Here is a 27,679-nt window from a genome sequence, read left to right on the forward strand (position 1 = left end):
TGTAAATCATTATCCGTGACATTAAATGACTTTTATTTTATTCATTTTATCAGTGCAACAGTGCTTGTCTGTGGGCAACACCAAAATAATGCTTCACAACCATCAGCAGATAATGTTTTGTTATCAGGCTGTAACTTATCAGAACTCAGGTTTAGTCTAATTTTCAGGACAAACAGGACAGGATTCGGGATTCAGGACAACTGCTCGTAAGTCGGGATTGTCCCAGATTTTTCTTCACGACTGGTTACCTCAGCTACATCGAGCTTTTGGGAGAGTGAACTGTTGATCGAATTACTCATTTAGTGATGATGTCATAGACACTACAACCATCCATGTGTCCCAGGTGGATCATTTGTTCATGCACCCCAGACCTAAATGGAACAGAAGCTTAATTAGCATCATTAGTAACACCCTTGTTATTTCATGTCAAATTGGCTGCTGTGAAAAAGGGCTGTAGGCAAGCCTACATTACAGTGGCTTTGAACAGCATGATACAGCTCTGTAGGACTGTTGTGCTGAGCTTGAGTTGCATCATCAGTTACAAAATTCACCTGCTGATGATGATGTAACATAGCGTAAGCTGCACCTGTGAACTGTGGTTTGTCACGAAAGATTAGCCCCTAAACTAAAAGGTTGCTTCTTGAGTCTAAATTTCCACTTCCTGTAACTCAGGACAGTGCAGAATAGAGGACTGTTGTGTGAACTTGTCTTCAGAATGGCTGAACCGTGGCTTTCCTCAGATGGAATGCTTGTTTTATAAAAAATTAACCTAACATATACCACTTGGTAGAAACTTTACCCAGGGCACGTTACTGTGAATTGGCACCAGGGTGGCATGGGGAGGTGTGAGACATCTCAGAGGTAAAGGTACTTGCTAAATTATCCTTCAGAAAGATGCTGAACCTCTCACAGCTTCAAAGGTGCTGCTCTTAAGCTGAACCTAAGTCTTCTGCACTCCCCGCGGAGAGCTGCAAGCAACAAGCCAGGGATCCCCACAGGGGCTGCGCAATTAAATGAATTTTAATTGAAATCACGATATGGCTGCGTGCGATTACTAAATCACAAAAGACTGGTTTAATTAAGTGTAGAATATGCTGTGCCGGCAGCTGTTGTGAGTGTGAAAAGGCTGTTGCTAGTGTTGCCAGTTTTGTTTCCAGCGTATGCTCTGAGCACATGTGGAAGAGCCACCAGTCAGACGGCGAGTTGAACTGGCATCTGTAGTGTGCTTGTTTTTTGAGAGTGCATTGGGATCCGGAGATGAAAAGAAGAGCTTGATTGTTGTGTTAGGACAGTTATTTGATTACTCTGCCACATTAATCACCATCCTACTTCAGTCCTTGGCCAACTTGTGAACCACTTTTTTTTTCCAGGTTGTTGGTTAGATCTCTGGTCTCTCAGCTTCTTACTGTCAGTGTTTGTAGTCCTTTGCATGTCCTTAGCAATAAGTAAACAGTAATACTATGGTTATTATATCTCAGCTCATATCCCTTTTTTGATATGAACTTTTTTTCCCCAAATCACACAACCCTAGTCCCTATGCAGTTAAGAGACTATAACATCAATGTATTATGCATCGCTGTTATTACAGTATCATGTATATGTACCTTTTTAGTATGGGTGGCTCCAGTTTAATTGTTAGTATTGCTGCTAATTTAAAATTTTAATTCCGAATTGTAACAAGACAGTTGTATATAAGTAAACAGCAAATAGATAACTTTGTGGGCAGTGCCAACTTCCAGTCCTTCACATAATTTATCTAACATCTTAAATTTATTAGGCTATTTCTTCATCACTTGTACAACCAGGGAATGTTTCTGGTGACTTGGAAACTTGGAAAAACTTGCTTAACTTGCTAAAAAATATAGAGTTTAACACTGTAATAACTAAATTCACACAGTGCCCAGGTAGTTTTGTAACCTGTGTGTGCCTAATAATAAATGTATCGTTTTTCATTTACATGCAAATCCAAGAAATAACAACAATGCCTGTAATATTTGCTGTTGTGTGGCGATTTGATGTGGTGTTGTACAGAGATTTTAGTGGTAGGGGTGTGATATTTTTATCCTTGTATGCCCGTTTTTTTTTACATTTTGATCTATGGTAGGGTGGTTGGAATATTTGACATTATAAAGTATAATGCGTCCGTGCTCATCGATGATGGGACTTTGGGGACAAGTTATGTGCCGCTGGTGTATTTTGTCTGCATTTGTTTTTTTTTTTTATAGTGCTGATATTTTTATTGGCCACTGGGAAAGGAAAAGTCTTTGTAAACATGTTAAAAAAGAACTGACATAGCACTGTTTTTAGTGCACCAGAATCCAGTACAGTTTCTGTAAGTATGAGCAGTTTCTGTCTCTGCTGTCTCTTATTCCATCAGCTGGCCTCTTGGCGGCTGTCAGTCGTGTCTAACTCCTTTTGCTTGTCACCTCGGGACAAGAACCATTGTTGAGGCTGAAGTCTGTCTTTTGCTACCATGTCAGTGCTCAAAATGAAAATTTGTCAGCTGTTTTGCTCTGACCCCTGCTCTCCTTCTGTTCACTTTTTACTCTCCTGTAGTCACCTGGCTCCTCATGTTTGGAGTCATTCGAATTTTGCTCAGTTTCAGATTGTCAAATTGTGTATAATTGTAATATTTTTGATTTCCTCACCGAGGTCAGCATTTATGCCATTATTTTTATTTAGCCACAGAACCATTAAAAGATATGATTTTCAATCTCAGATATTGATAAAAACAAGGACTTGTTTCACTGGAAATGTGATTAACTTGTTTTGAATTATTATTCCTAGTTCATGTCAATGTTGGTTATAAAATTTAAGGTATTCAAGCTGAGAGCAGTAAATTAGAATTGCGTGATTGCTTGGTTGAACATACCCTCATTAACTCTGCCCAAAACCTAACATGACGTAACGTGACCAGTGCAGTGCAGTTACAGTAATTTTATGTATAGAAAATCGGTGTGCTGTGTATAACTGTAAGCTGAGGCGGTGTGTGTGTGTGTGTGTGTGTGTGTGTGTGTGTGTGTGTGTAGAGCTTTCATGACTTTCTAGAAAACGTGATTTATCAAACCAGAATGTAGGCTAAGTGTGTAGCTGTGTTTCACCAGGGGGGGACCACAGGCCTTGTTTTAGAGCTCTAAAAATACCCTGTACAGTTTCATTTATTTATCTAAGGGCACATGTGATGTATTTGCACTGGGGCTCCGTGCAGATGTTCTTCCCCAGGCAAGGAACCTGGAAAGAGAGGACACCAGCACATCCTCATCTACATGTAGATATCTGTCCTCCGCCATTTCCCTCAGGACTTGCTGCAGAGCAGCTAGAAATACACAGCCTGCCTGAGAAAACGTGTGACAGATGATTGGAGGGCTGTATGTGCCCGAATGAATGTGAATGCATATATCCTTGTTTGTTTTTCAGGCAGTCCCATACTCCCATACACTGAAATCTGGCATTGTTAATTTTGAATTCATTGTTGATGCAGATTTTCCTTTGCAACATTTCAGTATAACAAAGGGCCATAATTAGTTTTATGTAACTCTGACATGTGTGTCGGCATGAATTGAAGTCCCTATTACACATTTGCTATACTGTCACAGTACCTTTGCATGGCATCCATGAAACAGCTTTAACATGGACTGATGTGGACATGTGACTCTTGTAAATGTAAACATCTACTCATAGACATCCCTCAGTAAGAAAACCAAGAGATGGGTCACTGCAGTTCTCTGACATATTCAGTTCTGTTTTAGAGAAGTATTGATTGTTATAGTCAATGTTATCCTAATTAGCCATTCCTACAATTTACACTGCATCATTGTTGGCAAAGGTGGACATAGTGATGTTTGACGTCTCTAAAGACTAGAAATCAGGGATACAGCATTAAGAAGCAAAGGTTGATATATTCAGTTTTGCCTGTGGCTTAAACACTCTTATTTTACTTCTGAAATTATTTGATTGCAGTAACATGTAGTCATGCTCTACTGATCCTTGTGGGGCTACACATTGTTCCCTGGTAATGTTTGAATGCCAGAGATAAAAAAAAAAAAAAAAAAAAAAAAAAAAAAACTGAGATGTCCTGCTGTCCAAAATATTGCCATTTCTATGCTGTCATGAAGGATGTAAGGGGGAAATGACCCAACTTTGACCCCATTACTTTGGACTGCCTTTAAGGGCTCTCTTGGGCCCTAATACTGTGATACTGCAAGAGAAGACTATGAAAAAAGGCAAACAAAAATCAATAAGTACACTATCCACAATCCCCTACCCAATTACAAAACCCACTGTGCACAGTTTGTGTCAGCGATTCAACTCCTGGTCTAATTACTTGCCTGCTCTCTGTCTCATGTCTTGTATTTATAAAACACAGAGAAACTAACCTCGCTGTGTAGCCAGGCTCATTGGCTTAGGGTTTTGTTTCACTTACCTGACAGAGATCTTTAACAGTTTGTGTGTGTGTGTGTGTGTGTGTGTGTGTGTGTGTGTGTGGCTGCATGCATGTATCAGGGTCTGCAGTCATTAAGTCTTAATTCCAGTTTGAGAGGTCTTAATTTTGTGTTTGCTTGTTTTCATAGAGAGAAATCAATCTCTGCTGGTAGAGATAAGGATTTTTTTTAGTATTTTGCTAGTATTTTGCTATTTTGCTAGTAGTGTTTTTTGTTTTGTTTTTTTTGTCCCAGCCACATTTTTTGAGTGATTATTGAAAGTGGTTTCATATATGTATCAAAAGCCAGGAGGACGTATGCAAAGGGCATAAAGTGTCTATTTATCAATCTATCTGTCTATCTATCTTGAACTTCCTTTTCGTTGAAGTTCATTCTTCGTTCTTGAAGGTACCCACTTGATCAGCTTTTGTTTTAAACTGACGACATGCAGTGCAAAATATGACTGACTTGGTGCCGTTGGTGTTCCACACAAAAGAAACTGATGCTTCCACAATAATATTTTTCTTTTTCGCTTTGTAGTTCAGGGCTGCTGCCATGGTCACAAATCCCACACTACATATTCAGCTCATGAAAGCAGCGTTCAATAACACCACTCCGAATCCAATAGGGAGGGCCAATGGATGCGTTTGTTAATTTCAACTGGTTGCACAACAGATTTTTCACTTTGAACTGGAGCAGGGGCCCATGTCCAATAACTCTGCACATCACCAGTGCCCGGTTCTAATTAACAAACTCACCTAGCGGTGCGACAAAACAGTAGTCGTCTGGCTTGATTGTGAAAATGACAGACAGATCAATCAGCTGGCTTGGGTTCTCTCTAACAGCAGCCCCAGGCCACTTGGCACTCCTTATCACAGGCCTGATTGTTTCCAGTCTTGTGATTTTTACTTTTCAGTTGTTTTTAGGGCCCGAGCGCTGAAACAGCGCGAAGCCCTATTTATTACGTCTAAATAACCCTTAATTTGACCCCCTAAACATGCTCCAAAACTCACCAAATTCGGCATGCAGGCCAGGTCTGGCGAAAAATTTGATAAAATGGCCAAACAGACCCCCAAGGTGCAAAAATGGGCTCGGTAGCGCCACCTAGGCACACAAAGGCAGCCCCTGCGACCCACAGGAATGTGATAGAAACACCAAACCAGTGCCGAAATGTAGGTCTCATCAAGCCCTACAAATCACGCGCTGACACCCCCCCTCTAAAACCAACAGGAAGTCCGCAATTTGCGTTGCAAAGTCACGTTCTCGCCCAAAATTCAGCCTTTGAACAAAATCAATCTCCTACCAGGGCGTAAATGTCAGCGGCTTGAAAATTGCACAGATGACAGAGGACACAGTGCTTAACAAAAGTTCTGAAGGATTTCGTCATTACTCGATTAGTTTGGATTTTATAAGCCCTCAAAGTCAGAGTGGCCAGAGCCAAAACCTCATTTTTTCCCATGGAGTTTGGTATGAATAGGCTGACACTGGGCACTAATTAGGCCCCTGGAGTCTAAAGTAAAAGTCTGACGGCTTTGAAAACTATGCAGATGGAAAGAGGACAAAAATTCCTACAAAAATATGTAGTTTTTATGTGGATTGGACCAAGTTTGTGGGAGCTGTGAAGAGTTTTCAAACATTTTTGACTCTGGTGTGCTCTGCTCTGCACTCTGCCTGGACATGTGACTCACTCTAGCTGCCTCAGGAATGCGCAATACACACCCATTGTAAGAGCTCAGAGGGAGCAGAAAACACTCTCAAACTAAAACTGCCATAACTCAAAAACAGTAAAAGATAGCAAAATCATGTAAATGGGAGATTTATAGATCCGAGTCTCGTGACTCGTTTAAGCTTTGAATCAAGTCTGTAACTCAAACGGTGACCGAGCTGTGACACCTCAAACAGGGGTGGGTTTTATGGATTTCTCCATTGGATTGAATGAGGATTTCTCTGTCTGCCTGCATTTTGGTGTGATCATGCCACAGCTGCCAGTACTCAAGTCAGTCACACACTAGGACATGCTAAGGGCGCCATCTGCTGGAGGGGCGCTGCTAGTGGCCAGAGGGGCACCAGCAGCGAATGTACTACCAGTGGGTTTTTGTTGGCGTCATGTGTGAGTGTGTGTGTGTGAGTGTGTGTGTGTGTGTGTGTGTGTGTGTGTGTGTGTGTGTGTGTGTGTGTGTGTGTGTGCGTGCACGTGTGTGTGTGTGCGTATGTGTGTGTGTGTGTGTGTGTGTGTGTGTTTCTGTGAGTGAGTGAGTGAGTGAGTGAGTGAGTGTGTGCCCCTGCATTTTGGTGTGATCATGCAGCAGCTGCCAGTAGTCCTGTCGGTCACACACTAGGACTTCCGCGGCCTTTCAAAATAAAAGCCCAAAACTCTTTCACAATAAAAGCACCGAAAAATACCCTTAAAACTGTTTTTTTTTTTTTTTTTTTTTTTTTACCATTGCAGCCAGTGCAGAGAACCGATCCTATTCATCTATGATCTTTAATTTATAGTGCTAAAATGAGGCAGAATTATGCTCAGCCATGAAATGATATCTACATGGAGTACAACCAATCTGTATCTGTGATATTTTAAAGTCTAATGAGAATCAAACTACCTAGTTTACATGTTACGTCATACTTTTTTTGGGGTTATTACATAGTAAAACTTACCCTGTGTGGTGCCCAACTGGCTCTGTCATTTTTCAAGTAATACGCTAGTCATATACCATCAGGATGGTCCATGTGACAGTCCCGCAAGACTCTCTAAACAATGCAACTGCAAATGAATGAGCTGCCTCTGCAGTCATTTTTTATTTCCATGGGAGCCTTTTCATCTCCATAAAGCAGACCCGACTTCTGAATGAGCATCTTCAACTTCAGCGAGCCGACCATCTTAACAGTCCACAAGAGCTTTTCATAAAGCACAGCTTCATTCCAAATGAGCATCTCAGTACACACATGTTTCACTCGCCAGTCTGTACCAACCTGTACCTGCTTGAGAGAACATCAAAATGGGAGGCCTTGTCATTGTTAACTCCAAGCTACCTGGCCAACCCAACAATAAGGATTAGCTTATTCCTCCATGGCATTTCTTCCACACCAAGACCTGTCTGACATCAACCCTGAACTGAATCCAACAAGAAGAAGAGAAAAAAAACCCCTCCAAAAACCAAAAGTTATGTCTAGTTATATTTTATTTTTCAATGCATTTACCCTTGAAATATGAAGAAATAGTATACCATACCTCCAACACAGCCAACACTGCTACTCTGTCTTCACCATTGCTGCTTCCTGCTTCCTTGCATCTTGCTTACCGTGGCCCATCTTATGACACTGTCAACATTCAACATTTTCAGTTTTTGAAATGACCCCCACAATGTTGATTGGTATTTGAACTCCCAATTGCAACATCCCTGCATTGCTATAAAACCTTTAGCCATGTATTTTATAAGCCCCCTCGCTATTAGCATCCTGCCCAACTTCCTACTCAGACAGCAAAACAGCCAATTACACTGAGAGCACCTACAGGGACAGTGGAACCACTCTGAATACTAATTGATTCAGGGAGTGTTAGCATTTAACATTGCTTTCTTCTTCACTCGTTTATCTGGTCATTCTCGCTGGTCTGAAATAGTCGCCACTCCTCCCCCCTTAACCTCCTGCTGGAGACCAGTTTGGCTTTTCTGTTAATGAAAAGGATAGAGGGAACTTTAATGTGCTCATGCTATTTATGTGAGCTGGGGTTTCATTTGTTCCTTTTAACCATTATTCACCAGGAGATACAGGGGGCATACGAATCAACGGAAACACTACATGAAAAGGTCCTCAACTTTGAAGTAACTAAATCAGAATTACAAAGGCAGCAACACGGGCAAATCATTTTAATTTGAATGCCAATTTGCAGTCTGTCAGATTTACAAAGAGACCTTTTTTAGATGTTTTCAAATCAACATGAGACAGTTAACAGAGGCCAGATAGTGCCCAAATTATAGACACACCGATCACAAAAGCAAAATTATTATGTGGAAATCGAAGCAGTCTGAAAGTCATGGTAAACTTGAACAACCTGCATTAGCAAAGATGGACACAGATTGTATATATTGAAGTTCACCAACCAGATTAATGGGTACAGAATAATCACAAAATATGATTATTTTTGATTAAATAATGTGTAAACAGTGTTTACACATTATTTCTCTTGCACAGAGGTACAAAGTGTGGAACCCCCCTGACCCACTTCATTCACCCTTTTTCCTACTTCCGGGTGGGTTTACACTTGGCTTTCTCCAAATGTAATCCCAACTGTAATCCCAAAGTTCAAGTACAAATTTGAGAACTTTATTGTCATTGTGCAGCACAATGAAATTGCAGTTGCCAGCGTCAAATGTTGCACTAATCTTTAAAAACTCTCACATAATTACAGAATAAAAATAATAAAGAAACAAAAATAAAGAAATATAAAACTATAAAATATACAGTTATCAAAGGTGAAAAGACCTCAGCTGCAAAGATGCATTGTGCCAGATATACAGGAATATTGCATGCACCGAGTATAATGCACAACTCAAACAGAAACTGGACAAGGAATGAAAATGTTAACAAGTGTATGCAGACATGTAGAAGTGCTTCACATAATCAATGTTGGTAGATATTGCACATAAACTAAAACACTTACTGCCAACTGTTAAACATGGTGGTGGATCAGGGTACAGGTCATTGTCTCAAAGGAGTCACTGATAATTGTTCAGTAATATCACATATGAGGCCATTTTAGAGGAACAGATGCACCCAATGACCTATTGCAGACACTGCTCCCTTACAAAAATCCTATATTCCAAGATGATAACGCCCCCATAAACACTGTTAAACAAATTCATCAGTGGTTTCATGAATGTCCATAAGACGTCAGGGAACTGGAGGCCTTCCTTCTGTAAGAGTGCTCCCATAATCCACTTCACACAGTCACACATGTTACCACTTTTTTAGATAGATAGTTTTTACTGTCTTCTCAGAGGAAATGTATTGTCGCAGTTTGTGTTATACGCAGAGCAATATCCCCCACATATAGTTCACACACCATATATACATACAGACATGCATATATGAGGTGCTTAACAAGGGAGTGATGTGACAGGGAGAACAAAGCTCCTGTGAACGCCGGCACTTTTCCACACTATGCAATAACAGCTACAGCTGGAAGGGAGGAGAGTTGGCATTCGCCTTATAAATGAATACTTTGTACATTAATTGTTTGGCTGTGAATAGCAACATTAAAATGTGGCTTATGTGCATCTGCATGCATGCCCACATCAATATGTTTTACATGCATTCCAGAAGTCCATTTCTGACTCCAGCCAGTGAGGATAAGCAGATGTTTTTGATGGCAAAACACATCAATAATTGATGATGTAGTAATCACTGAAACTGACAATGTTGCTCTTACAGACAGCCGCTGAAGGAACCTCGCTCCTGTCATAACTGGGTTGAGAGACAGATGGTGGGAGAGATAATAAGATCGAGTTTGAAAAGAAGTCAGCTGCCTCCTATGAAGAACTCATCCTTGCTGTGTATATGTGTGTGTGTGTGTGTGTGTGCGCGCACACGCATGCGTGTTTTTGCTGTTTCCATGTCTGTCTCATTATTAGATGTTTTGGTAAAAGTATTTGTAGCAGTCTTATTGTTCTCCTAAACAGTGGACCTACCTGTCATCACTTCCACTTTGTTCGCTTTGTCTGCCTTTTCACTTTCACTTTGCTCTGTTACAGACTTAGAATGTAATTGGCAAGTCAGCGAGGGGTGCAAGTGCTCTCTACAGTCAGGATATGTCAAGAAATAGTATTTTTTTTCACAGTTTCCTAACCCAAAATTGGAACTGTTGGAGAGATTTTGTGAGATTGCAGTAGTGTTAGACATAAATTGTGGACTAATTGTGGCTAATACAGTTCTAGTTGATATCAAGCTAGGACCGTTCAGGTTTGCTTTGATGCACAATGTGGGATGAAGGGGAAAGAGTGCAGTGAGCAGTATGTGTGAACAGTGTATAGAGACGTTCATTTCAGTCATTTAATTGGCAAGGAGTCAGACTAGAGTCTGCCTCAAACCTGACCAAATGGGGTGTTCTGTGTGTCATTAATTAGCCTAAAATCCTTAGACTGTCTCCACCAGTTCACCGTGAAGAAATTAAATCATTTGTTGTCTAAAGTGCTTGTCACAGTTTACTTGCACCCACCAACAGAGAACGCTCCACTCCATTGAGCAGCAACAAAAAATGGATAACAACTGCTACAAAGTGGAAAAAAATCTGAGACAAAACAGGATGGTAGCCAGATAAGTTCAAGCGAATTACAGCAAATTTTTGTAGTCCTTATTAGGCAACCATTTAAGTTATTTTCAAATAATGGATCAAGTTGAGATGCTGCAGTGTAGCTCCTGTGTATGTGGTGTCATAGGCACAAGGCACATGTCAGTAGGGTTAAAGCGACAGCCACTGGCCAGTGTGAGTAGAATAATAAGACATTGTTTATGAAAGGTTAATGAGCACGGCCTCTGTCATGGGAGACTCGTCTTTCTTCTGGAGGAATGAGGAGCGTTGCAGAGGAAGAACAAGGCAGTTTTAATTCAGCCAGCTAGAACCAGAGAGGTAACTCATACATAAAAGACAGATCGCAGGGATCAAAGGCGTTGCTGTATCTGGGGGTGTGAGGAAGGGGTTCATTGTAGTTCAGCAGTGGAGAAGAGAGGTTACCATATCTGAAATGAAATAATTCTCTCTCATGGCCAGGCTGTAAGCAGGCGAGTGAGATTGTTGTGTCTGCCCTTGTAGCCCTTGTGTTTCACCTGTTCATGTGAATACATTTGTGTGGGCGAACACACACTCTATACATGCATATTATTGATTAACAGTATGTGACAACAAGTACTATATGTGTTAAAGATCATTTAAGTAGAATTTAGTTAGTTGTGCACATGTACAGTAATCTCACAGGAGAATGCATTAAAATAAACTCTCCTTTAGCCTTAAACCAAACACAAATGTTGCTCAGCGACTTCTCATCGTGTCATTTCGAATCACCATTTAAGTCGTGTTCATGTTTTTATTCTCTTTCCCAGGAAAGGAGGCTGTGTGCACATCCATTCGTAGAGGTCTACAGGGGGGGTCAGATCCAGTTCATAGCCCCTTTGGCTCGCCAGGGAGATTTTTATGTACCTGAAGTCCGCCGGGTAGAAAGGAGGCTGTCGGTATTAGAGGATTCACACAGCGACTCGGAGGTCTCAGGTAATCATACCTTGTTCTGTCTGCTGAAACTTTTTTTCTGAAGTGCATACATTTTTGCCAGACCGCCTGAGTGGATCCAGTCAAAAGTACTGATTATCCCTAGCTGAGTCTGTCCGTCTGTGTTTGACACCCATTGTTGAAACGTGCATGTGCAATAATGCAGGTTATGAATGCACTTAGTTGAAATCAAACTTGTTGAGGGGTTTACTGATGTTATAACTCAGACCCAAACAATAAATATTAGAACTGAATGATTATTAAATTCACTTCATGCACTCTAGATTGCTACATCCGCTACTAAAGTTGAACTTCTCACTGGCCAAGGACTGACTCTAAAAAAAGAAGTTATGGGGAAGAGTATTTATGTGACAGAGTTTGACTTTTATGGTTATGGATTTTGTCCCAATTTTGTGAGATATTCCTCAATCTGTGTTCTCCAGCTAATTAGCTCTATTTTAGAGAAAATTGCTCACTCTTTCACTCTTTATTACATTAAATTTTGATATATTTGCGCAGACTGTCAGACCTAATGTCAGATTTTAGAATCATTACATAATGTTTTGAATATCCATCTGGTGGGACCCATGGGATTTAGACCTTGTTGCCACTGCTGTTTTGTTTATGAGCAGCCCCTGCAGAAGCAGGCTGTGATTGACACCTTCTCAGGTGTTAATGAAAAGCCCGGACACAAAAGCCTCTGGAGTGAGTGTGCTGCCACTCACCAGGGGGCTGTCTGCAGCTATGGCCACCATATGGATAAAAGACCTGCATTTCACCGTTTCTACATTTCGAGCAGGATCAAATTCTGCAGGTCTGAAGATGCTGAAGCATTTTAACACAGTGTTACAGTTCAACTCTTGACTCTTGCCTCTGATTCAGCCTAATGAGTGTTTGTGCAAGTAAATGTGGAAGTAAAAAAGCTAATTTTGCAAAAAACAAAGAGGCAAAGTAAGAAGAAGTGCAGCACCTAATTGCCACAATTTATGGCAGAGGCCATGTTGTTCAAGTAAATTCAATCTGATACCACTTTAGTCATCCCACACAGGGACATTAACAGGACACAAAGGTACAAACAATCTTTAAAAACAAGACAGTATACACACAGCACAACTTCTAGTGCTGCACATACACAATTGTCCCTGACAATCACAGATCAGGGAAGACACTATGGACACTATGAACTTCATTTGTCCCTTTGTCCATCTCACGTCAGTTCTTCGCCTTTGCTGATGTGCTTTGGACAAAACTTGCCGCAATCATGGATTTTGACACTGGAGTCTGGAGTTTTGAATATAAACCTGGTTGGCCCACCATAGAGCAGCCAACAGGCCAAAAAGTCCCCAAGCTTCATCCCTAACCATCCCTTGCGTGTTTGTTATTTTCAGACAGCAGCTATACAATAACCTCTGCTTGGACGTTTGTTATCTGGTCTAATATTTTGCAGAGTCCTGGTGTCGCAAGCACTGCCCCCTGTACCCTCTTATAACACTAATCAGAAGTAGAATCATCTATGCTACCTTGCATGTTCACTTTGGCACCTGGTTTCCCAGCAATACACCTGCAGTAATAATTTGAATGTCACTAGTGCTCTTAACGGCAAAAGCAATAAGAGCAGACATTTTCTTGTTGGCAGCTGGATTATGGTTCAACTGAGTATGTGTCTTAGAAGTTTGTAACTTATTTTCATGAAATGATTTTAGTGCGACAGTTATTGAGATTTCTACAGTCCATTTTAGATCCGGTGGATGTTCATGTCAGTGCACAATTAAAATTGATGGAAAATACTTCTTCCGAGCCAGTGAGCCCTCATCTGTTTTTTTTTTTTTTTTGTGCAAAAGCACAGCATAATGATTGATTTATTCAAGGGGCATGTTCGAGTGAGCACATCTATCTATTTCTGTACACATTCTGTACTGTGATTTTGAAAAAAAAAAACTACCTACCTATTTCTACTCATGCTGCTGTAGGAGGACAGATTGTGTTTTTATTTTGTATTCACTCTGCCACAAATCCTGACTGCCTCCCTGATAATGTGATACCTGCTGCCAGAAACTTGGGACCTTGCTTTTGTCTGTATTTTGTTTACCAAAGATATGAACAACCAAACCTATTGTTGCTGTGTCTTTATATCATCCACTGACCACTGGGATCAAGGTAGACTGAATTCTACTGCTGTCTACAGCTGTCTTCCATGGTGCTACCCACAAGTTGTCACATAAGGCAAAAACTTTGATATTACAGTGGGGAATATCACCCATCTCTACAGAGACCCTCTGTTCCCTCTGGATGTCCACACTTGGCTACAAAGCTGAGAGAAACTGAGTGACACTGACAAATTCAGTGCTTTTCCGAAGCCAGTGTCACAGGCATGGTGCAGAGTGGAAGTGACATTTAGGTCCATGACTGGGAATGATAATGTGACAGGCACCCATGCTCCCATCACACTGGGGTCATCTCAGCCAGGTCAGTGGCGCACTGGAGAATCTTCGGACCGTTGCACACACACACACACACACACACACCATGCTGTCTCACTGACAAGGTCCGACCCTGAAACTCAACACACATGCTTCCACATGCCATCAGCCACCCATCCCTAAGTCACGCTGTCACTCACTAACATGGTGCACTGTGCTGTATAATTGGCTTTGCCTCATGGACTTGTGTTTAAACAGCTTTTTGTCTCAGTATCACATAAACAAGTTTACCATTAGCCTGCGCTGATTACCACAGTATGTTGCTCCACGGTGACTGTGACCCATCAACATTATTTGCTGAAGACTATGCAGCTGATGCATCCCAAGTAAGCTGAAGAAAGCACATTTAATCAAAACACGCTGAAATTCTGCAGCGTCTTTCCCTGGCTCACTGCAATAACGGATCAGTTGTTGCTTCAACGGGCGCGGAGAAAGATGCCTGAAGGCACCACTAAACCTCTCCTATCAAATCCGAAGACAATTTTGCAGCCAAAAAATGAGGATATCATGCCTAATGTGGATTTTCCAAACCAAATGGGATTTTTTTCCCCCATTGACTGATTAAATTTTTAGAAAGCTGCTTCAGGCAACCAATCGAGAAAAAAACGTCAGCCAAACCACCATGAGACCAAACCCCTTGCTCTTTTGGAGCGCATATGTTTTTATTGTTTTATTTCAGTTTTCTCTTGCTTCTGTCAATCATATGTAAATGAACTGGGTGTAAATTAATCAGTGAGGACTCTTGGCAAGAATTTAATTTGACTACATTTTCATGAAGATAAATATAAATTTATTCTACATAACATAGGCTATAATTTGCTTTCTGCTGTTTTATATACGTCTATATGTAATTAATGTGAAATCCTGTGGTCCAGCTCATGCTCAAAGGGTGTTTGATTCTGATCTCAGTTTGATATTGAGAAGAAGTGCTAGACCTTGTGGCTAAGTGAGATGCAGGGCCTGTGACCAACCAACACTGATGCATTTTGTAAAAATCACAACAGGCTTGCACAAACATAATTTCCTTATGTTTGAGGTTGCACCTGGAGGTCTTTATTGTTAAATACTGTGTTGAAATTTTAGGGTGATTACTGTTTTATGTTGTCTACATGATTAAAGCTCCTTTCTAGAGTTTGTTAATAAAGAATCTCTATTAGTCTTTAACACTAAATTCCCTCTTGTTTCAGTGATTAATAGTAATGCTGCTGGTGCTGAAAGTCAATTCAAATGAGCTCAGAAATGCAATATTCAATATGTCTCTGGGTGTACTTCTAATTTCCACTATTGATGTTTAATAAGCACCCAGATAAATCTGTTTTTCCTTTGCTGTTAAATGTATAGAGGGTCTCAGCCAGAAGTAAGGCAGCAGCTGCTCTCGCAATAATTGCAGTCTTTAACTTCGACTCTCTCCGCCATCCTGAAATGCACAGTATATGTTTATGTGTTGTGTACAGCAGAAGAGAAGCTGAAGAGAGGCTGGATTGAAATGTAAACCCTATGGTCAGGTGGGAAAAAAAACTGTAATAACACTAATAACGTATGACGTGACACACTCGTGACACATTTTCTTTGCATGAGGCCTCATACTTTTCCCACATTTTTTAATCTATATGCGCTGCAATGAGTATAGGGTTTGTCAACTTGTCATTCTGTTAACATGTGCTAATCTCTGCTGCCTTTGAGGCTTTACTCCTGCCACATTCATCACCAGTAATATGATGATTAGCCACCTACTGGCTACAGTCCAGTTTTTCACATTAAAATGCAGTTATAGACCTGTACATCATCATCTGGTCTGATGTTAATGGCAAGCTGGTTTAGCTGTTAGTAGGTTTTGACTTGAGAGTGACTTTTCATTGCAGTTACACAGAAACGATCTCACACAAAGGCTGAAGACAAAAACAGGCGTGCACGCAGGTATGAAATTGAACCAATTAGCCTGCACACAACAAACTAAAAAAATTGTCGACTGTTAATGAACCCACCCAGTTAAAGGGCAGGAGCCCTTGAGCCTACGGGAATGTCTAATCCACAGCATTTCACTGCTTGTTTTTGTCCTGAGTGACAGGACAAGGTATCACTATTGGTGCCCCATAATTCATCATTAGAGACCAGGACTTACAAGGAAAACAAGTTTAACAAAGCAACAAATATTAATATACTGTATATTAATATATTATGTGGTTAAATTTTAATTTCAAAGTTTAGAAGATGATTCATGTACTGCTTCCATGCTGTCTAAGCTGAGGCTCTTTTGTCGATTTTTTTTTTTTTTTTTTGCCCCTTTTCATTCCTAAGAATTTAAATTAATCTTCAAATCATGAGAAGAGAACACTTTATCAATTCAGATTGCTGTAATTACATAGAAATAAATAAATAATTAATTACCGCATTAGAAGAAATGTATTGTGTGAATAAGAAAGGGCAAGACGAGACAGGATTAAAATAAAAAAAAAAAGATCTGTTGTGAAAAAAAATTAATTAGATGCTAGCGGATCATGAGACTGTCACCAGCAGAAACGGTAGCTTACATGATCTGCATTGTACTTTCTGTCTTGTGCTCCAGTTTGGCCGTTCTTGGGTTTGATTCACCATGACAAATCCAGCCGAGTTAACTTTTTTAAAGAAACAAGAATTGCGGAGCAGGGAAATAATGAAATGAGTCGGTGGAAAGTCTTTTTACAGGGTTTTAGAATGAAGGGCTGGTTGTTATCAAAACTAATTGGACAGTTATATTTTTGGAGACGGTTCAGTACAGGTTAGCTTTAACTCGGGCTGCTCGATTTTGAATAAACGTTTCATATTTTGAACATAAATTGTCCCAGTATTCCAGTGTCTTATCATCCTTTCACCATTTCTGGGGTTAGAAAGACTTCAAGCCTGTAGGGCTTTGGACTATCGAGGTGCTTCTGTCTGTGCATGAATAACGACATCCAGCCTTTCCTGCCAGTTAAATACATAGAGTTGCTTTAAGAGATCAGTGAAAATATTTTAGACTTTTTACACCCTTTAAATATTAGCCTACTGCTCCGGTTCTTGTATCCCTTTATGACGTTGGTTTACTTGCTGTAGGTATTGACTGTATTTTTCATAGCTTTGCTCTTTTTAATTGTGTCTGTAAAGCACTTTGGGTTGCACTCTTGTGTAAAATGTGCAATATAGATAAAATTTTAACTTGATCTTTGTTTCAGGCTGAGTTGTCATGAAGAATCATTTCTTTCCCTCCCTGTGTGTATGATTCACAGAGGACCCATGTGAATGTAGTGTAATAACTGTCAATCAGGAAATGCTTTTTTTCAGTGTTGTTGAAATGCAACAACGTGAGTTTCCATTGAAGCCCACCCTGGTGTTTTAGGACAGCAGGGCCTTTCTAATGAGAACTCTCACCATCTCTCTCTGTATCTCCTGCCTGGCTTTGTCGCTGCTCCAGGTGCAGACAGCGAATACTCCTTAGGGAGTGGGATTCTGCTGTCAGACAGCAGAGAGACGTCCCGGGCCCCCTCCTCCATCCACTCTGCAATCTTCCATGATCAAGGGGGAAGAGATTATGGTGAGAGAAGCAGAGCGTCTTCACTGCAGGAGGTGGACTGGGAGCTCAACGGTGGACAGCGTGCAAGAGGAGACGAGCCGCAACATGGAGCCTCGAGCCGTAAGAGGCTGGATGTCACAGGTCAAGAGTGGGGGGTTGTAGCCGAAGGGGAGGAGTGAACTACTGCAGACAGGAAAGCGAAGCACAGCTGAAGATGAAAAAATAATGAATCGCAGCTCTAAGGGTTGAGAGGTGCAAATGAAAAGAAAGTATCTCAATATCTGTTCCTATCTTAGGGGAAATGTTAATCTCTCCATCACACAGTTTTACAGGGACAGTGTCAGAGACGGCTGGGGTTACGCTGTCAGAAAATAGTCCACTTGAAATACCTATGGTATCCTGAATTCCTTGAAATGTTTTTGCATATGTTATGCTACTGTGAAAATGGTAGTTGAGTATTTGTTTTTCTCAGAAGATTTTTGACTGACTTTTGTTCACTGATAATATTTAATTACTCTGGTTAAAATGGTGAGGTTAAAGTTGTCTAAGAATGGTCAAGTTGCTTGAGAACGAGAGTTGTTTTGCTGTATTCATGTCCTGTCAAAGGATTATTGCACGGACACACAAGGAATTACGGGTGTTAGTTTCAGTGATACTTGATCAATAGTTTACAAGGGGCCTTGAAGGTGCACAATTGCATCAAAGTGAGGACCATTTAGACTCAACTGACATGAAACATGCAATAAGAATGAAATCTGATGGTTAAGTCTCCATGACTCTCATCATTGAACCTGAGGGTGAGGACCTGTAAGACTTAGCTGACCAAAGGAAAGAGAAAAAAACAAACATCATTCTCATCAATCAACCCACGATTGCACCACAGTGCACCTTTTGATTCAGTAAATCGAAAATTTACATTGGGCACAGGCATCACACAGTTATCGGAATTATTTTTCACATTTCATGTGTTTCAGTGTTTCAGTGTTACAGTATAAATGATAACATAATGTATGAGGAAGGCTCAAACAAACCTATTGGTGATTTTTAATGTTCTCTCTGTCTTCTAAATAAAGGTTTTAATCTTATAACCCACATTTGTGCCTGGACCTGTTTTTTTGTGCTCCTTACCATAGCAAAACTGTTCTCCTTAGTTTTTGATAACATAATGGGGATGAGCAATGTTGTGGTTGTCTGAATAAATGCAGAATCCTTCATTTGCCTGGTAGTCTTCCTGACCAGCTCTGAGACTGAGAAGATGATTATGGTGTGTGTGTGTGTGTGTGTGTGTGTGTGTGTGTGTGTGCGCGCGCGCGTGCGTGTGCTGCCTGCTGCCATGACCAGTCAGGGAGCAAGATGACAAGACAGGTGGGCTCTCCATTAATATTCATTTCACTAAAGCTCCACGACTACCTTGTTTCCACAATCTCTAGCTATAGCTGCACTCCGCATTTCTCCAATTTACCTCAGACATTCATTTTCGCCTCCCACTTCTTTTTCTGTTTAGCCATCAGTTATTCTACTTTCCCCAACCTTTCTCCCATCTGCCTTCTCTTTACACAGGCTAATTTCTCTCTCACCTTCTCTTCCTTTTCTTCTCTGTTCTCTTGTTCTCACTCGCCTCTCTCACTCTCTTTGCAATAAATATGGCAGCTGCAGCTTGAAAGACCACCTGGTGACCCACACCTTGTAATGTATGTCCACTTAAATCCATATCCTTTATCTTCCAACAAACAGTGGAGTACACCAAGCTGCTCTCAGCAAGCACATTCACTTGGAGGGCACAGCCATCACAAAGGGCTGCACACGTCTAATTGAGAGCCAGACCACATCGTATATGCAAGTTTCATGCAAATAGCCTTTGAATATTCTAAGTATACTTAAGTGAAGTATGAATATGTATGCTTCACTTAAGTATACTTAGAATATGCACTTATGCATGTATAATTATAACTTTCAGGATCACCCTTATTGAAAATTAAAACACAGCGCGGTCCGTGCATGTTTGATATGACTCCTGAGGAGCCACTTCAGCTGGATGCTTAAAGCAGCTACAAAGTGTTTTTAACTGTTTATGAAACAGTTAATTTAATACTGATGCCTCTATACGACCAACATGAGCAAACAAAACCATCAGAGAGAAAACTGGCGATTCCTATATAGTTCTTCTAAATGCCTATTACATTGTTGGTGTCCTTGCGGAATCAGATAAAATGATTTTCGGCACGCACACTGGCAGACCGTGTTAACTGTCAGATCCCGGTTCGCAGTCTAGGCTCCACTCTATTTACCTTCAGTCTGCCTCTGGCTCCATGTCTTGTTCTCCTCACCTTTGCTGTTGCTTCCTGTGGCATATGATTGGCCCCTCTGCCCGCCATCTGGACCAAGCTGTCACCCCACTGGTTGGCTAACGCTACACTAGCATCAGAGGTAGGCATTCCTCAACCCAAACCCAAACTTTCGCGTGTTTGCTGCGGTCTATATCTCTTCTCACAGGCCATGTTGATGTCTTTCTTTCACTCCCTTTTACAACAAGGACAGATCAAGATCTTTACGACACGAGACAGTGGCACTCATGAGAAATGCAGTCGTCATTCTGGGATGCAGTACCACTTTTGTCCACAGGTGCCGCCAAAATCAACACAAAATATAAGTTCCTTGTAGTTGCTTTAAATAAAATTCATTACACTGCCAGACCAATCAATGCCACACCCAATCCTGGCCTTGCAATACTAACAAATTGTTATTTCATTGTATGTCTTTGAGTTGATTACCTCAAGCATCATAGCAGCAACATGATGTCTTCTCTGCCTTGCTCTTAAGATGACTTTTGACAACTCAAAGCATTACAAGCACATCAGAAGACTGAAGACATATCCATGGGTGAACTATTTTGTTTTTTTTTTCCCATTCGTTGAGGGAGAGACTGAAATGCATGAACACCTCCCCTGCATTATTGTTATCGACAATTATCGATAACAAATCTCACCGTTTACGCCATTATTTTACCCACTACTTGTGTACTAGAATGAACAAGAGTTTCTGCACACTGAAGAAATCAAAGCATGCGTGTAGGTGTGTTGGTCGGCTTTACAGTGCATCTACGCTCTGATTGAAGCTCTGCCATGCTCATCAAAACAAGCAGAATCTACAGTATGTTGTTAAAATCTATATGCTGCAGTTAGTGTTTGTGACTGTCTGACATTATTTGCCAGTGTGGTCCCTGCGAACAATAATAATGCTATATTCTGCAGTAGCACTGACGGTGTTCAATGTCCACTGCAGTGATTGGGCTGACCACTTGTTTTTTAAATTAATGCTTATTTGATAGCAGATATACATATTTATATAGAAGATTTTTTTTTTTACAAAACTAATACCACATGTCTGATAGCACATGTCATAATATTTAAAACAGAGCTAAAATTAACAATGTTTGTCCCAAGATGGATCTTTGATAAAACCGATACTTACATCAGTGAGGAGGCTAAAAGATGAGGACAGCTATTCTAAATATATTAATGTGAAGAAAACAAGAAATAGTACTCTAATCCGACAAACACATTTTTACCCATCGCTTCTAGACTGGCCACCCTTCAAGGACATTTTTAACTTGTGTTTGAAATGATTTGCTTTTATTTCTTTGCTTTTAGTTCCATACCGTAACACCTTGCACTGAAAAGACTATTAAACCAAATTATGTTTTGCAGCAGGGGACCTTACCGCAGCACCCCTAGCATCAAAAGCCTGAGGAGGTTTCACCATGCCCTTCAGGGCTTGTGAAGCTTGATCATGCAGACATTTAGATAAAGTTGATAATTCACGGGTTTAAAATAAATTTCTCTCCTGTAAGTACTCTACAGTGTGTTGTTGTCCTTGGTGCCATGGGTATAAGAAGGAAAAGGACTTGTGTTTGATCAATGAGACAAAGAAAGCTTGTCTGTCTTGTGGCATCACACATCCATTAATTCAGATTACCTTAAAGACCTACAAGTAGCAAAATGCTGAGCTGTAATCCAACAGACATCCTACAAATAAGATGATCTATAGCATGTGTTTACATTTTTAATCTAAATGCTAATAATTACTGTCAAGACGGTGATGCCCAAGAGGATAGAGGTAAATGAGACAAATGAGCATTAAGAGCGCAACAAAAGCCTGAGATACTGCCTCTGTGTATAATTACACCACTGTGGGGCCGGTGGGAAGCAGCCTGCTCATCATGTACTCCTGTGTATTCTCCCCCGTTTCTTGCATTCGCCCCTGATGTAGTAAGTTGCCAAATTTATGCTGATCCCGTTAATGATTTATTCAGACGTGGAGGCGACTAATTAGATTTCCTCATTTTACTATAACTGAGTAGCTTTTTTTTTTGCACATGTAGTTTTTTCAGTATTTTTCACTCCGTAATTTCACTTTTACTTCAGTAGATTTTGGCTTGAGTGTTGTACTTCACTACATTTAAAAGTACATCCATCACAGAGAACAAATGATTGATGGCAGATTGTGGAACCTTTCACAATAAAAGCTCAGTCCGCAAACATGAGAAGGGGAACCTGGTTCTACTTTGTTGGTTCTACTTTTTGTCATTTCCAAATTTCCAAGAAAAGCCGCATGATGAAAAAAGTGCAGAGCTGATGGAAGGGAGGACCATTTAGACTCAACAGGCATAAACACAGTGTGGAAAAAAAAAAAAAGGAAAAAAAAAGGAAACGATATCACTTAAGTTGGCCTGATGATGAGAGCCATGTAGACCCAATTATCATTCAATCATTATGTACATTTTCTGCATTTGTCAGTTGAGTCAATACGGTCCTCACCTCAATGAACACTTGGCAATTTTGCGTGATGCACCTTTAAAAGAATCTAGTTTGTACTCTCATCCTTTTATAAGTTTCTCTGAATTCATTTTAAATGAGCTGCTTTTTAATTTACTGCAGTAGATTTTTACAGCAGTACTTCTATGTGTACTTAACTATCAACAAAGTGACAGTACTTCCACTTGAGTAGCAATTTATAGTGCTCTTTCCACCACTGGATATATCAGCTGTCACACTCTTTCGTACACACACACACTTGTTGTAAGAGGGCTTGAGAAGATAGAAGATTCCTTTTATATGGGTGTGCATTATTTGGACACTATACCAGCCACAAGGTAGGGATTCGGTGTCTTTATCAGTGACACTTAAGCAAGGGCGAATTCTTGGTATTGTACGAGGTTGAACCTGGAATGTTCCAGTTACAGTATGGTCTCTCACCGTTGAGTCATCCTGCTGCAGTAACAGTTCATCAGGCTGGAAGTGAAGTACTTTGCCTGCTGATATAGATCTGAGGAGGACACAAAAAGATGGAGTTGTGGTTTCCTGAAAGAGGCGACTAAACTGAGGTGAGATAAGGTGAGTGGACACTCCCTGATCAGAAGAGGAGGCTTGTGCAGCACCTCTCTGTGGCTGAAGTTAGGTACTGACATAGGCGGGTGCTGATAGCAGACAACGAATTAACAAGAAATTGACCACTATTGTCTGATGAATGAATGGGTGAGCAGATTTTTTTTTTTTTTGTTTAGCTGCACCACATTGTCTAAATGTATTAATATAAGAGAAACACAACAGAGAAAAGTCAACGATTAAGTCTGTGGCATTTCTGTTTTGATGTCTGAATCATTGTTTTGTCATTTGTCATTAATCCGGGATCATCAGAAAGATTTGGTGAGACAGGCAGTCAGTCTGATAGACATTGACCACTGGCTAGAAACACTTTGCGTCTGTGCTCTGTAATTTTAGCAGACATTAATTGACATGTTCCAATCTAAACTCTGTATTCCACCCACATGCCCCCTACTATTGTAATGTAAACTACAATTCTATTTCAGGAGAAAATTGGTCCCTTTGTGTTAGCTGAGGGAATTATGCAACAAGCAGGACCCGCTCGTCATTTTAATTGCCACTGTACGCAGGGAAAGTTCTCCACTCTCCTCCCCCTAACTGCAAACTAGCTATTGTTAGTCCGGAAATGAAACACTGAAAAATAGTGAGAGAAAAAAAATGTGTCTGTGTGTATGTGTATGTGTGTATGTGTGACTTTGTGTGGTTGAGAGAAAGGTGGGGGTGCTTGTAAGACTCTGGATGTGACAGAGATGGGTGAGCAATGAAGTTTAATTCAGATACAATCTTTATTTCACATGTTGCTTCCTGTCCTTGTTTCCAGATTTAATCTTAATTGGTTTTTTGCAGAGTACTGGGTTGGAAACACAAAACAAATGCAGCAGAGGGGTAGAACGGACCATTTCTGCACACACACCCCTCCTGATTAATTATGCAACAGGAATGTTGCTGATGTAATACTGTTTTCTGGAGTTATTTAGAGTGTAAATCATTTGGTGGGGGGGCAAAAGTCCAAGTGTGTATACCAAAAAGTGGTATCTATATCTGAGATACATCACCTGGGAAAGGCATGGGGTGCTATAGGGTTTCAGCATAACTACATCTGAGATATGACTTTGAATGTTTACACCCAGACTACACAATCAACACAATTACTCATTTTGGCAAGAGAATGCCACAACTGATTACCTTTTTATTTCCATTTTATTCAATCTTGAATTGCAGGTTCAGGGAGCTTGGTTTAAGAATTTGGTTGCCTCAATCCCCTGTAAAGTGAAAAACAAACTATTGCATGCTGCCAATTGAGTTTGTGAAGACACGTCACCCCAAAACAAGTGTGATTCAGTTTTAATGAGGAAGGAAGCTTCACACATCTTGTGCCACTGGGTACGGTATGATGCCGCCTGGGAGCTGTTTTGACGTATCAGAGTGGGAAGCAGAAAGTTGATGATGCTCCTTATTATAGAATCTTTCTAAATTTAGCCAGGGAGTGACAGAGCGCTACATACAGTTGGAAAGCTATTTCAAATTTGTTTTTAAGCTTACAGTGTGTTCAGAGAGCAACAGAGGTTAGAGCCGGTCCAGGTCACCAGGGGAATGCAATGCTGCGGGCTGCATGAACCAGCTCCTGAAAAGACCTGTGAGTGGCTGAGAAACAAAGGGATTTGGGATTTTGATTAACGCACCCACCTTCAGGGCGCGTCACCGCCGTAGACGTGATATGCCAGCACATAGCCTGCAGTGTTTTCTGTTTTGATTTCTTGAAAGTTGAGTTTTATTATTTTTGAGTTACTCTTATCTCAGTACTGTAATCCACCGCGTTGCCATGCAAGGCGAAGTAATGTGAAGCGCAGTCAGGGTCCTGCAACACGAGATCACAGCCTCGACTCATTGCACAAATAGTGGTGCTGGAGAGAGTGGCTGCGTGTTTCTGCCCTGACAGTAGGATTTCTCAAGAGCTCTCGTTTTGAAGTTGCTTTGATGAACTTTGCAGAGAGACGCGTGCCAAATAGGAGATGTGCTGCGAGAAATTTATAATTGCAGTTTAGTCCGAATTCACCTGTCTTGCAGTTCATCTGGCATTGATATAGGCGTTTTTCGAGCACCAGTAATGTCCATTCAAATGGATGTTTGAGCGCTCGGGCTTTACATCGCTTCGCTTAGTGAGCCCTTGGACAATGTAGCTGCCAGGCATAGCTGTTATCTTGGAAAACACTGAGAAAGAGGAGTTTGTCCGACTTGCCAATGTGAGCAACACTTCAGAACCAAGGACAGATCCCCACCTCTGCGTGGCAAACATGTTCAAAGTTAACCTCATCTGGACTCAGCTCATCACATGAGGCTCTATTCCTACACTACCTAAACCACATCCTCTAATTGTTTGTACACGCATGTTTGCGCGAATCGTGTGAAGAAGAGCATTGTTACGCGGAGTCCTGCACATGCATCAAGCAAGACACGTTTGCACAGATACCATCAGGTAAGACATGAAAACCCCTTTTATGCTGCACATGCCACATTTTGATAAGCATAGCCTGCTGGACACTATCATGGAAATCACACAGCGTACCTGCACTCAGGCAGATATAACAAGCCTTCAGCAGATGCACGCTTTCTTCAAATCGCCCTTTACGATCGTATGACAGATTAAAGGCGCTCTGGACTCACCCTGTCCCAAACATATCACTTTATTCTGCTCAAATCACAGCAGACAACTCAACAACTCACGACTGCGCAAGAAACCTAAATTAGAACAGTTCAACTTGATGCACCTGGTTCACCTTATGATCAGATCGTTTGTCATTCGATTATTTGACGGAGATAATATTTAATCCTAATCAAAAATCCTAATCAAAACTGTCTCCTCTAAAAATTGCATAAGCGCTTTTTGTTTCCAGATTGTGTCCTGTAGACAAAATAACATTGTGAAACTACATGGGTTTGTTTCAGGCAAGGGTCATGAGATTGTTTGCCTGGCACTGAAACTGATTTGGAATTGGATATGACCATCATCCGTGCGTAAAAGGGTAACCTGCATGCGCTGTCAGCTCCAGCTTTGAATGCTTCTTGTTATTATGATGAATTCAGGATTGAAAGCCATTGGATTTATCACCTGAAGCTGAAAAGTGTTTGGTCATCCGAGTGATATAATCCTTATATGTTATAAGGTGTGCAATTGAGACTTGGACATGTGGAAACAATATCCAACCTGTGTTATGTTTAATTAGATCTGATGACAGATCCAGTGTAGCTATTTCCTGTTCTAAAAACTGATACACAGCACCTTGTCGGAGAGCAGCACTCAAGCATCATCACACTACAGTGGATCTCAGCTGTCACACCATCTTAACTCTGAACAAAAAAAAAAAAGTGAATTCATGGGTTCTTCCTAATGTGTGCAGTATAGAATTTTTAATGTGAAATACCTTTGATAAGACATCATGTGAACGTCACTCTACCCAGAACCCTTCATGCAAAATAAAATTGAAATAATAGTAATAAAAAACACTAAAATTCCAAGCTGTAATTGCATGTTGTTCAGATACTCATCATTTCATGTTTTTTTTTTTTTTTCCAAACAACATTTTATAATTTTGTCAATGGTTTGAATTTAGACCATTTTGATCATCTCTTTGACAGCTAACCAGACTATATGTGTGACTGCAATTTCCAGATGTAAACAGGAGATATAAAGGGAATGATAATGGCTGGGTTTGTTAGTGTTGATGAACTCACCATTTCTTGTTGCATGCTATGAGACATATCTGACAAAGACCAAGCGTGCTCATTGCTGCACTTTGCACCTCAAAGTTAAATGCATAATTATGTGATTTAGGCAAATTATTCTTGCTCATGTGAGTAAAATCTGCTGGGATACTAGAACACAAAAATGATCAGAAAACAGTTTTGAGACATTAAACGGCCAATACTCAGTCTTCCCGCCAATTTAACGGTGTGTTTGATGCACACTGCAGTTTTGGATGTGTTCAAATTCACCATCTTGTGCTATATTTTCAATCAAATTCACCATCAGCTGGCTGCTGGCCACTACAGAGCAGTCTTAATTCCTTCAGCTGACAAGTCCAGATGGGGGATTTACTGAGTCCCCACTGTAGATAATATGAGGGAAATAATATGCATAGTACTATAGTTCTTGCTTTGTTTTGTATTTCATTTGCTGTAACCTAACATGGTGTTGCCTGGCAGAATGAGTAGGATTTTAGTGATCATAGGATCATCTAGAAATGTTTTGTAATGAATGCTTGCCACAGACAAATAGTTTTTAGAGTTGTGTGCTTTCAAAAAATAAGTCAGACTTCCCAGTATAATGACAAAGTTTGTTGTTCTGTAGTGTCATATTGCATAAAAAGTTCAGACACGGGTGTCACCAGGAAATAATAAGGCATAGAATTTGCAGCACCTAAGTCTAAAATGTAAGTTTGATCCTGCAGATTTCATCATAACAATGAAAACAAAGTCTTCTGCTATCATTTGTCCTCCCAAACGAAGTGTTAGTCATATAAATATTTGAAAGCAATGTTCTAATTAAGGAAATATTGGGCAGCATTGTTGTGCTGAGGATGTAATTACCACGATCCATGTTTAATGCA

The 27,679-nt window shown here is 40.6% G+C and overlaps 2 protein-coding genes across 3 annotated transcripts in view; both read left to right on the forward strand.

Moving 5' to 3' along the window:
* Positions 1-18,775, forward strand: part of tex264b (testis expressed 264, ER-phagy receptor b) — a 37,563-nt gene extending 18,788 nt beyond the window's left edge. Inside the window, exons 3-4 of the mRNA XM_030050588.1 lie at positions 11,517-11,682; positions 17,590-18,775. Of these exons, the coding sequence (XP_029906448.1) occupies positions 11,517-11,682; positions 17,590-17,867 (444 nt within the window). The 3' untranslated portion in view covers positions 17,868-18,775. The remainder of the gene's footprint in view (positions 1-11,516; positions 11,683-17,589) is intronic.
* A 5,692-nt stretch (positions 18,776-24,467) lies between these two features.
* The window catches only part of grm2b (glutamate receptor, metabotropic 2b), a 28,195-nt gene continuing 24,983 nt past the window's right edge, over positions 24,468-27,679 (forward strand). Inside the window, exon 1 of one of the 2 annotated variants that reach the window (XM_030052133.1) lies at positions 24,468-25,548. The gene's annotated coding sequence lies outside the window, so the exon portion shown is untranslated. The remainder of the gene's footprint in view (positions 25,549-27,679) is intronic. The other variant, XM_030052134.1, reaches the window with a different exon arrangement.

The sequence above is a fragment of the Myripristis murdjan genome, chromosome 5 (assembly GCF_902150065.1).
Source record: "Myripristis murdjan chromosome 5, fMyrMur1.1, whole genome shotgun sequence".
In the NCBI taxonomy this organism is placed as follows: domain Eukaryota; kingdom Metazoa; phylum Chordata; class Actinopteri; order Holocentriformes; family Holocentridae; genus Myripristis; species Myripristis murdjan.